The sequence below is a fragment of the Pecten maximus genome, chromosome 12 (genome assembly GCF_902652985.1).
Source record: "Pecten maximus chromosome 12, xPecMax1.1, whole genome shotgun sequence".
In the NCBI taxonomy this organism is placed as follows: domain Eukaryota; kingdom Metazoa; phylum Mollusca; class Bivalvia; order Pectinida; family Pectinidae; genus Pecten; species Pecten maximus.
The window spans coordinates 30,443,297-30,456,322 of record NC_047026.1 but is presented as its reverse complement, the minus strand read 5'-3'; the positions used below and the strand labels follow the sequence as shown (position 1 = coordinate 30,456,322).

The 13,026-nt window shown below is 32.1% G+C and overlaps 1 protein-coding gene across 1 annotated transcript in view; it reads left to right on the top strand.

The window, feature by feature from the left end:
- Nucleotides 1-12,191, top strand: part of LOC117338981 (prominin-1-A-like) — a 57,294-nt gene extending 45,103 nt beyond the window's left edge. Inside the window, exons 17-27 of the mRNA XM_033900346.1 lie at nt 2,101-2,206; nt 3,430-3,567; nt 5,406-5,444; nt 5,610-5,666; nt 6,405-6,458; nt 7,406-7,480; nt 8,926-8,994; nt 9,223-9,315; nt 9,881-9,984; nt 10,562-10,585; nt 10,730-12,191. Coding sequence (XP_033756237.1) covers nt 2,101-2,206; nt 3,430-3,567; nt 5,406-5,444; nt 5,610-5,666; nt 6,405-6,458; nt 7,406-7,480; nt 8,926-8,994; nt 9,223-9,315; nt 9,881-9,984; nt 10,562-10,585; nt 10,730-10,772 — 802 coding nt within the window. The 3' untranslated portion in view covers nt 10,773-12,191. The remainder of the gene's footprint in view (nt 1-2,100; nt 2,207-3,429; nt 3,568-5,405; nt 5,445-5,609; nt 5,667-6,404; nt 6,459-7,405; nt 7,481-8,925; nt 8,995-9,222; nt 9,316-9,880; nt 9,985-10,561; nt 10,586-10,729) is intronic.
- Nucleotides 12,192-13,026: the final 835 nt, after the last annotated feature.

Here is a 13,026-nt window from a genome sequence, read left to right as displayed (position 1 = left end):
TTTTTCTAAAAAAATATAACTGATTCTGTCTTAGCAGGATTAAATTTAATATCCCATTTATTAGCCCATTGTTTGATATTAATTAGATTATTAGTGAGACTTTGAGCTATTTCAATGTATTACATATACCATACAGAGAGGTGTCATCTGCAAATAGTTTTATCTGATTAGAAACACAGTCAACAATATCATTAATATAGATTAAAAACATCAGTGGTCCGAGGACTGACCCTTGAGGAACCTCAGCTTGAACAGGGTCAAATGTCGATACAAAGCCTTCAGTTTGAACTCTCTGTTTTCAGTGTAATAATTTTTTTTTAAACCAGTTTAAACGATTACCTTTAATACCATATAACTCCAGCTTGTAAACCAGACCATCATGCCAAACCCTGTCAAATGCCTTACTAATATCGCAAAATATGTATCTATTTTCTTTGTTTTGATCAAGACATTTAACAATGGTATGGTAGATAGACAATAATTGATTTACAGTAGAGTCATTGGGTGTAAAGCCAGACTGATGTTTAGTGATAATTTTTAAAAGTGATGAGGTAATTATATAAGTATTTAAAAATAATCTTTTGTAACATTTTACTAAAACATGATGTTACAGAGATTGGTCTATAGTTAGATACCTCATTGACTAATCCTTTACCTTTAAAGATAGCATTAATATTTGCCATTTTCCAGCTAAGTGGGATTACACCTGTTTCAAGAGTTTTGTTGAATAAAAGAGTAAGAGGTACATATATAGATGATAGTAGATTTTTATGACTTTAGGAATCATATTGTCTGGTCCAGCAGGTTTGTTACTATTTAAGAGGAATAACTGATATTTTACATCCTGCTGTGTTATAATAATGTTGTCAATGGAATGGGGGGAATTCTGGATAATTTCTGGAATTGGATCAGTGTTTGCTGATGTTGTTGATATGGAAACAAAATATTTATTTAAACACTCAGCTTTGTCAAAGGGATGTTGTAAAAAAGTGTTGTTGTGTAATAGTGGGGGAATAGATGTAGATTTATTATTAATATTAAGGACATTTCTTGCAATTTTCCACCATTTATTGGGGGGAATAGATTTATCAGAAAGTGACTTTTGTAAATTTTCAATATATGTGTTTTTTGCTTCTCTTATCTTAGTAATAATTTCATTTCTCTTAATTCTATAATTTTCCCAATGGTGCATGGATTTAGTAGTTTTGGCTTTCCTATGAACTCTATTTCTTTGTCTTATAAGTAATCTGATATCATTAGTCATCCATTTCTTATCATTTGGTCAAACTGTAACATATTTACTTGGTACACATTCACTGATTAAATCATTTACAGTATTACATAAGATATTATTAAATTCATTCGTATGATGTATATTGATTAAATTATCCCAATCCTTCTCTAAAATATGTCTGTCCATCTTATCAAAATCAGCATCTTGATATATAAAGATTTTTTTACGATAAGATTGTTTTTTGAAAACTGAATAGGAGATAGTGAATTGAACCAGTGAATGGTCACTACATATTGGAGGAAGTACGGATGCATTTTTAATCAGACTTGTATTATTAGTAAAAACAATATCAATTGAAGTTGATAAAGTTGGGGTGATACGAGTAGGGTCATTTATGAGATTTGAAAGATTAAATTTAGTTATCATTCTAGCCAGATTTGAATGAGGTTGAAGATTAAGCATGTTGACATTGATATCACCAGTTATCACTATGTCAAGGTTTGTGTTAATGGCTTTTTCAATGATGGTGTCCAGAATGTCCCAAATATCTAACTGGTGATTCCGGTCGATATTCAATGTGGACCTCTACCCATAACATTTCAACTTTATCTTGTTCAAGATCATGTCTTCTTTTAGTAACAATATTATCTTTATGATATATTAAAACTCCACCACCGGGGCCAGTTTCCCTTTTATTGCTGTTTGTATCACTTCAAAGATCAATTTCCAATTATTAATTCCCATGTTGCAATATAGGCCGAATGACGTGATAATGATGTCCTTGCTTTCAAGTTTGCCTAAGGAAAATGTTCGTGTTAGCCTAGTCATGAAGTAACGTCGGCATGAACAATTTGTTTCCATTTCAGTTCTTGTAAGGAAAACAAGGCGATCTACAGTGCTCTGCAAATGGACAAAATGGGAAACCTGGTTGATTTTCCTGCACTTGAACAACAAATACAATCGGCAAAGACCGTAAGCTGATTTCCGGTACTGGCTGAAAGTCTAAACTATTTTTTTAGTCATCAAGATATATGAAAAAAGTCTGAAATCCTAGGCTGATTGATGTTCTGGTATAAGTCCATGACATAAAAATTGCTAACTTGACTACGTTTTGTCATGCAGATTGCGACTCAAGGTAAAATTAATTATTTTACAAAAATAAAACAAGTCACTCTGGGTAAGTTTATGATTGATTTATCGTCATATTCAGAAATATATATAATGCTGATGTTGACGAGATGCAAGTTATCAGTTATATATATATATATATATATATATATATATGTGTGTAAACGTATATCAAAAGGCCACTCATTGGTGAAGTGAAAAGCGGTCTTCATAGGCACTATTGTTATGTTTATGGAATGTAGAATGCATATAAGTCATCATTTTGCTTGAAATCATTTTAAATGATGATTAAGGTGGGAAACTGAAATATGTGGTGTATATTGGAGAAATTGAATAATCCTCATTGGTTTGAGGTATACATAGAAATTATTTCTAATAGGATATCAATTGCTGAGAATTATACAGTTTATTGAATAATGGTTCTTTAGTACCTCCTAATCCAGAGTTTTACATTGCGTTCGGCCTTTCGAATCTTTTCAGTCGTCTCATATGTTGATGATACCTAAAAGGACGAAACAGCTGTTTGATACAGTTTGATTAATTTCGACTCTGCTATCGCTAACTATAATTTTGTATTGGAAGTTGCTAATGTCTTACTTGTCTTTTGTACCATCATTTTACTATTTTGTTTTCCCATATCTATATATATCGTTAAACTACCAAATAAATATCCATGTTATTGAGATTTTTCTGAACGTCTCTTGGTATTTACTAAACAGATTAACCTTTAACTTGAACCAACCGACGTGGGAATCTTCATCAGCCCATTTTTATAGATAAAATGGTATTTTGGTGTGTCGTAAATCTACAGATAGTTTATTCCATAGCCATTAAATGAAGTATTGATATGGAAGCTGTATATTTAGCACGGTTAAATTGAACGTGTACTAATGCATGCTGATTACTTTCTTTACTTCCGCAAATGGTTTGATGTTCGTGTTGTTATTGTTAATCTATCAGTAGCCGCGAGATAATTATGTTATAAAGATATTCAATATCATAAATTTGAGAGCAAACTGAACTTTGTTGTATGACATAATCAATTTTAAATCCTTGGTTAACTACAGAATATGGAGACCCAATTAGCCGGCGTCCTTGCTCAGCTGACGGGAGGTAATTTCGGAAGTGTTAGCCTGAACTCGGCTAAGCTTGATAAAATAAAAACTGACATTGGACACATGGATGTTGCTGGCGTTGAAAGCAAGGTATGGTTACAAAAATCGGTAAGTGTTTAGGAGAGATGACGGGCAATTATGATTCCTGCTTATATTTTCTTACTTAACTGTATTCATGGATATCGATGATAAGTACAATGTACTGGTACGTTGGATTAATATAATCTAATATTGGTCTGTTCTGGGGATAACCTGAATCTAGCTGGTCAGCCAAACTCTTGCATGAGGGTCTATATATCCTTGTCCAAGGACCAAACCCATGTTTCATTATTTTTCTCGCATGCTTGAACAAAATCAAATCCTAACAATTGTATGTCATGGATACAATAAAACGACGTCACGACGACAATTCATTTTTATGACGTCATAGCTTTCTCTTTACTTACGAGATAATTATAATCTGCCCCTACCTACAGTGACAGAGAAATAACCATAAGAGGTTGTCTTAATCGAGGCTCTACTGAATATGACCTAGAAGGTCAAATCTGCAAGTGAGGGGATGATTTTTGTTTTAATAACATACCATTTCATTTACGCAGTGTCAATTGTTCAAATCATGCTCAGCTTAATGAAAACACACACAATAATCCAATGTATTCGTTTAGATATCCAAACTGATATTACACATTTGTTATTATTAATAAGTATATGCAGCATCAGAATCTTACCCCGATGGCTGATACACCCTTGGTTCAATTCCCTGGGGGTGAATGATTATTTTATCTTAGCATTTGCATCTGACGTTGATGTTGCATTACTAGCAACAACGGTATCACCCTGTGAAGTATGTGGGAAAATATTTACTTTGTATGTGTTAATTAATGAATAAGTGTAAAGTGGAGTACCAATTCGAAGAAATCAATGCAGAATACTTGCAATTCATTATATAGGTAGTTCTGTGTGTTTATAGTATTGTCAATGAGGCACTGTTAGCATTGTTACGATACCACATGCTTAGTTTAAATGGTAAGTTTGGCTTCCCTATTCAAAACATGTGCACAACCGCCCAACCGACTCGTGAAAGTGATACCTATATACTAGTTTTTTAATCCTCGTTGTCACATTTGGAGTCCCACAATGCAGTAAACACTGCCTGACATTTTTTAGCTAGTACGGACTTTTGTCTAGATCAAATATTTTTACGCCAAATATGCCATGAGTTTTGAACCATTGTTCAATTTGATGGCACAAGTCATGTTCACTCACCATTGCTGTAGGTAAGCATCTTGTGGTGTTGTGTCTAATAGACATCATATTCAAATAGATTGATTAATTCGCATTTAAGGTTCCTTTCTCTTTGCTGAGGTAAAATCTTCCAGAATGGATGATATGATTGTATGGCATTTTCGACCGATCCTTAATTCATTCATTCAATCATTCATTCATTCATTCATTCATTCATTCATTAAACCTGCTATGCACCGTATCTAAGTATCTCTAGATGCCGAAAACTTGATCTTATGTTCCCTTATGTATACTCCCAGATTCGTTTTAAGCAAGTAGGAAGAGAAGCAATCGCTATAGGAGTTACATCGTAATATAAGAACAACTCGGGTATATAATATTGATTATGGTATCTCTACTGGTATCATACAGAGTTAAACTTCTTGATGATCTTTTTAAAGGTCAATATTGTCCACCCCAGCATTAAGACCCTGCCCGCTATTAGACAAATTTCACTCAGACCCCCATGTGGTATTAATAGAGAGTTTTCACTGCATAAATGAATAATGAATCTTTGATCGTTCATGTGCAGCAGGTATTGTCTCTATATCTGAATATTTTTACAATCATGCATTGGAAGATACTTGTTTGTCTGTGAATAATGAACAACCGATCCCCATTTAATATTCCAATTATCTTTGTAGGTTACTGATCTGCAAAATAAAGTGGACGCGTTGGCAAGGGTGAGTCAGATATTATTGCATTAACCTCATGGTCTTTACAACGCTGTTGAGAATGTATCTGTCAACTTATTCAATTTAATAAACCAATGAATAGATATAAGAGTATTAGATCGTATCAATCATTGTTAAATACCTTGTACAATCAACCATTTCTTATTCGGACAGCTCTCAGGTCTACCTGCCCCTCAGCACCAACACATATTGACAATCACTGCATCACTGGTAAGCTTATGATTCTTCACGAAATGATTATATAACTTTATTAGAAGTTAATATTAGTATTATAATGATTCTCATAACACCATAAGCACATCCATCCATAGTAAATATTCCATGTTTTTTTTTTTACCTTTTCTCAAACATGATAACTTGTCGTTACATATATTATATTATTTCTTCTTGCATGATATAATATATAAACCAATATTCCTTAAATATTAATAGTATGATCAATTACTTGGATAAGTTTGAACACCAAATAATAAGCTGGTCAAGGGGGATAACCCTTTAATACAGAATAAGTAAATAACGGTTGCTTGTCTCCAGTTTAACGATGACAACATTCTTATAATCATATCTTCAATATTATCGTTAACATATGCCATGTGTAGGCCCTTAATCGTACTAATAAACATATTATACCATTCTATATCTTGTATAATGTGAAGTATGGCATTAGAGTACAGATGCATGGCACATACCTTAGATTGCATGATAATCAATTTGAGTGGATATTGTAAAACATGATTATGTAATTAATACCCAAAGTAGATACATATATTGATTTGCAATGAAACAAAATACAGGAATTATTGAAATTCTGAAAATTGATAGTGATGATAGCTGAATATTGACAAAAACCAGTCATTTTTTCTGGACATTCATTGTTGTGAGATGATTCGTACAAGTATATTTATGGTGCTATTTACCAATATCAATGCTGAGACAACTTATTTCCAGAGTGTGATTAAACAGAAGTTAGTTCCTCTCAAACAACTGAAAGTCTCAATCGGGGTGAGTACTGTATGCTGTCTTAATTTGATACAGTTGTTAATTATGATGGTGTCGAAAAAATTGTTTCAATGAACTTATATTCTTACACTTTATCATATCTTAAGTAAAAAAATAGTATAACTGTATTATTCATATATGCTAGCCATTGAATTATCCGATCTTCAGGTAGACAGACCACGTGCACGGACTCGAATGTGAACTCCATCAGAATTCTGAATTAGCGGTCGTCTCAAGCATTTTGATTTGGGCTACGTTGTGATAAACTTCTTCTTCTTCTTCTTCTTCTTCTTCTTCTTCTTCTTCTTCCGAATGAAACTTCACAGATATACTCAATAGGGACGGGGTTTGCACGCATGTTTTATTTCGCGATCGGAAATCTAAGATGGCCGCCAGAGCCCATTCCCTTTCTTTGACCACATTTAAACAAAATAGGCACAATTCCTGGCGTCTGATTAATGGAAAATTTAGATATTTTTTTATTTCAATGAAAATTAGTATAAAGGGTTTTGAGGGTGGCCAACAAAATTACAATTAGCACTTGTTACTGTAAACTCGGTGACACTGACTACACCGAACAGCATCGCTTGAACCCCACCAATTACGATAGCGCATACAGTTGCCTCACGTGTTTAATGAATATATTTCAAAGGTTTCTTACCTGCAATTCAGTCAATAACTATTTCTATTCAAAATAACAATACTGTCATGTTCACGGCCATACGAGTTGTCTCAAATGTGTATGTATGCGTATACGTTAGTGGTCCATCTACGAGAAAATCAGGAATACCTTATACGACAACCACGAGGAAAACTATGGATTTAGTTGTAACATTCACGTTTCCGCAGTAGACAGCAAAACAAGAAATATTTGATCGTTACCGAAAAATAAGTCAAAGAGAAGTTATGTTAATCCGTAGAAAATAAGATAATCGTTCGTTTATTTCTAGCCTATGGTTGATGACGTTAAGAACCAGCTGACGACGGCGACTTCCCAGATCACAGGAAACGGAGAAATGACCAGGGTATGCATAGTGTAGTATTGATACAGAATTACAGTTTTATAAACAAACGTCTAATAAGTATTCAGTTGGTGATTTTAAATTCTATACATTATTCCAGTTATAATCAAAAGCTGTTAAATGTGATTGCAGTTATCGTTAGATTAAATATTTGTTCGTATATGTAGTTGTAAAACTGTAAACTTTATTTATTTTACAACTGCGAAACAAGTTATATCAACTTATATGAATCACGCTTGTTGATACGAAATATATTAGATGGATTGCCTCCCTTTTCGCGCAAAAGAAGTTTATAATGTTGCATCAAAATAAAGCTATCCGTACTGTAATCCGTTGCCCTACTATGAAACATGTTGGTGAGCTTGCCTAATGTCTGCATACACATTAAGGCTTGATTGTATTAGATATGGCATATATCAATTCACATATTAATAAAAGTTCTTGAAGTTTGCCTTTACACTCCAGGTCACTTACATTTTATATAAGAATTCTGGCACCGGCTCAGATTATGTTAACACGCCTGATGTTCTTTACGATTATTCGATATCCACAATTTGTCTACCAACATGTATATCTAACAGATGTGTATTAAGTTATTAGATAAGTCAACCAACATGTATATCTAACATTTGTTTATTGAGTTATTAGATAAGTCAACCAACATGTATATCTAACAGATGTTTATTAAGTTATTAGATAAGTCTACCAACTTGTATATCTAACAGATGTTTATTAAGTTATTAGATACGTCAACCAACATGTATATCTAACATTTGTTTATTGAGCTATTAGATAAGTTTACCAACATGTATATCTAACATTTGTTTATTGAGTTATTAGATAAGTCAACCAACATGTATATATAACATTTGTTTATTAAGTTATCAAATAAGTCTACCAACTTGTATATCTTACAGATGTTTATTAAGTTATCAAATAAGTCTACCAACTTGTATATCTAACATTTGTTTATTAAGTTATCAAATAAGTCTACCAACTTGTATATCTTACAGATGTTTATTGAGTTATTAGATAAGTTAACCAACATGTATATCTAACATTTGTTTATTGAGTTATTAGATAAGTTAACCAACATGTATATATAACATTTGTTAATTAAGTTATCAAATAAGTCTACCAACATGTATATCTAACAGATGTTTATTAAGTTATTAGATACGTCTACCAACATGCATATCTAACATTTGTTTATTGAGTTATTAGATAAGTCTACCAACATGTATATCTAACATTTGTTTATTAAGTTATTAGATGAGTCTATTTGAATGTAAATTTATAAACCTTTTCCCTCGGCTAAGTTAAAGCTTTTGATTTTACTCATTTCTTTCTCATTGCACTAATTATGAATCGCAGATAGATACAAGTCATGTCGTTACATAGTTTATCCAATGTATTGTTTTGTTAAACTATAGATTTTTGTATTGTAGCTGTCGAATGAATTCATCAATAATACATTTGATGTTGTGGATGTATTTTATAGAAGCACTAAGAATGCGGTATGTCTGAAGTAAAGCAAAATAAATACCATCTAAAGTATCAATTTATAAAGTGACTTATATATAGTATCTAATAAACTTTAAATGCAAATTGAAATGATAAATTAATCATCTAATGAACAAAATACAAATCAATAGATTATCATAAGATATATGCCTTATATATTGAAATCAAAGCCCAATTTTGATCAATATTTTTTTTTCAATGAACATATATATGGATTTCAGATCTACCAAGATCTTGGAAAATGTGGTCCAATTTGGAACCTGTACAGTTCTATCGTCATCATATCGGTGTGTCAGTACACTGTAGATGCACTGGTAAGGAACATGTTATTAAAACATTTGATCGGCAAATTTCACCAATGACCAGTAATAACAAATATCACTCTCCATGAAAATACTACCTAATACGCCTCACCATGAAAATACTTCCAAATACGCCACACCATAAAAATACTACCAAATATACTTCTCCATGAAATATGACACTCCATGAAAATACTACCAAATACGCCTCACCATAAAAATACTACCAAATACGCCACGCCATAAAACTACTGCCAAATATACCTCTCAATGAATTCCATGTACCATATGGATATATATCATTTAACATACAGCTTTATACAGTACACAAGGGAGAAGTAATGCACAAAGGATCCATATATAGGATAAAAGTGAACAGTAAAAGCGAATCCCGAATATTATAGCAGTAATGTTTTGTGTGGTTCAAGGAGCATTGTGGAACAGTCAACACTGTCCGGTTCTCATTTTTCAACTATCATCAACCAATACAAATTACATTATAATGCGGACATTATGGTATTATATCATGCATACATGTATATACTTCGTCCAATATGTTTACAACGCACTGTTTCAGAACGGATTCTGGTTTTCGTTGGGTTGGTGTATATTCTTCCTCGTCCCAAGCATTGTGTTTGGTATCAAGCTGTCCAATCTGTTCCGGGATATACCCTCCGGCCTGTAAGTAATGTTACCTATTACAATATGCAATAAACAGTGCGTATGGATTTGCAATAACTTGAAGACATAAAAATAAATAAATAGATAAATAAAAATAAATAGGTTGAAATAGATATTCACATCAACATGAAACTTGTATGTTCAACAGACCATGAGGCATAATGTCATTAATGTAAACGGTTATCTCCCCTACTCTGTGTATTTTACTCAGGATCCTACTACATACACTGAACAGTGAACAGCGCAAGGCTAACCAAGAAACTTCTTTCGGATATTTTTTCTCGTGTATGTTTTAACTAACGTAACGAACTATAAAACATCTTAACAAACTTCTATGATAATAGTAGGGACTAACAACGTGTATGTTTTTACAAGAATCGTTTGATAAAAGGGATAGGGTACAAGTTGACTGTTAGAACCTTTAATGATAATTTGAGCCATTTACCAACAGCATTATGTTGCAAAATTTGTTGTTAAATACCACTAAAATTCGCTGATCATTGGAAACATTATTTATGCATGCGAAGTGAAACAAAATTTCTTAACGTTTCTATTCTGTGTCAATATTTCTTTCCAGGCAAGAGCCAAAATGGAAGAACAGGTATGTTTTATATATTATAAAAAGTAAGAAAAACTCAAATCTTCTTTCAACTCTATATACATAAATATTGAACAACACTGACGAGAACATTTATTTTCTTTTTGAAGTTTAAAATATATGAACATGATTAACTTTGTTTTTCAGGAACAAAGTTGGCCATTCTGCTGAACACCCTTTTAGGTATTAAAGCAAATACCGACTTTTGTGTACTAGACGGAATACGATTAGATAGTGTTTATGTGTGATTATACATTTGTTTACTTGATTTATAATATCTTTTGATCATTTGCATTTTATTCAAAATTTTATGTTTTTGTATGTTGTTGGTAGTTTAGTAAATCACTATTAATTTGTATTTCGTGTCTACGGGCATTTAGAATCCGTCCGAAATCAAATGTTTGTCCGTCCAGGAAATATCCGCTTCACATTGACTAATTTAAATTATAGCTATCTTATTAGCAAATAATTACTATATACATGTACAAGGTTTTGTTATATTTTTTTATCGTTTATTTTATGACTGATTATATATTTTACTAGCTAGGTTAATATTTTGCAGATATCCATTTAACAAAATTTATTTACATAATTTATAACAATCAATGTGATAACATACATGTATCTACTTGAATGCATAGTGATCTGCATTGGAAGTTTTTGGCGCAGAGAAGGTTTCAACCAATGCCAGGGAAAAAATCAGATTAGATGGCAACAAGACTTATGTGGCTTTGAAGTCTCTCAATAGAATCTCATTCGGAATTTACCTGCGGAGTTATTTAAGCGTTAAATACACTGGGATGTTGCTATGAACGCCTGTAAAACACAAATCTCAAAAAGCATTTAGTTTATATTTTTTCCAAGTAAAATATTTTATACTTATAACAACAATGTGCATTTATGCAGAATACTTGACACTTCCAAAAATTGCACTGCGTTTAATTGATATGCAAGGACGTCTTGTGAAATATTGATAGAGGTATTTTTTTTATTGTAGTCTGTTCTAGAACATTTGCCAGTTGAAGTTATTTAGTTGTAAGAAAAAACTTCGAGTAGAAGGTTCAATCAATTTACGGAAATGTATCTGCATTTTTAATTTTTCAGAAAAGAATATAAACATTATTGATTGACGATTTTATATTGTGTGTTCTTTACGGATCTCTAAAACTCGTATTAATTTATTGTGCTCCAAATGTAACATTACAAAAATATCACATTCACGTAATCAGATGATTACATATATTGTGAAATATATAATCTGAGATTGCTACGTGTGAAATCAGGATTTAAATGTAATTTGTGCATTGTGTAATTTACCTAACATAACAGTTTTTTGATATTTGATTCATTGTATGTTCTTTTTGTTGATTTCTTAACTGGTATTTGTATTTGGTATTTGTCGTCAATTTAATCAAACCCGATTTCTATATCTGGTATCAGTTGGTACAATGACTGCCACTTTTGTTAATAGTATATCTATAACAATTCCTCTCGAATTTATCCAATGTTGTAGTATTTCGCTAAACGCTTTCCCTATACTTGCTCTTTATTTTTTGTATTACAGAAATGTTCAAATCATATAGAATAAAATCCGTATTGAGAGTTTTTATTTTGCTGGTTTGTCATAAAATCGAAATCACTTTACGTTAAATATGCTTATGTGCTTTGATATTCAATACATTAATTATGGATTTTCATTTATCATAATTTTATCATTTGTGAAATTTGTATTAATTTTGTGAATATAGATTTACGGATGTGATTCCAATAGAATCGATTCAACTACAGCTTCATGGAGAATTAACGAGGATTAACAATGTTAATGTATTTTTAAGATGGGTTCCCACTTATTTACGCTCAACTTTTGATCCCGTAAAATATTTGATAATTTCTATTATTCCTGGATTGCTTAAGATATAAGCTTTATCAAATTAAATCAAAGTAGCTTTCAGTATAAGTAGTAAAATAATAAGACTTTATCTCATATTTGATAGGGATCCACTTTCTACACGCCTACTGAATACGTCAGGTCGAGAAAACGTCATATTTGAAAGTAAACAGGCGATCGTGATGCCCCATAATGTATATAATGTATCTTCCTGATCCAATCGCGCACATGTAAAATGGGCACGTGCACATTGACTACGTAATTGAAGATTCATTCATGATGTTTCTTACCATAACTAGTTTTATAAATCTGCCCCAAAGAGAATCATATACAATGACACAATCAAGTAGAATGACATTACTTTCTGAGACATTTTAATGAACTGTCCAAAACAATTAGCAATAGTACAATTGACGTTTTCATTTCTACTATGTAGGTTTGCAACATCGGGCACGTGTGGATGTACCAATATTTAACTGACTTCAATTTGATATCCGATCTCTCAATTAGGGGTCACATAAATAAAGAATTCAGTCGGGATAGACGGGTGGCACAG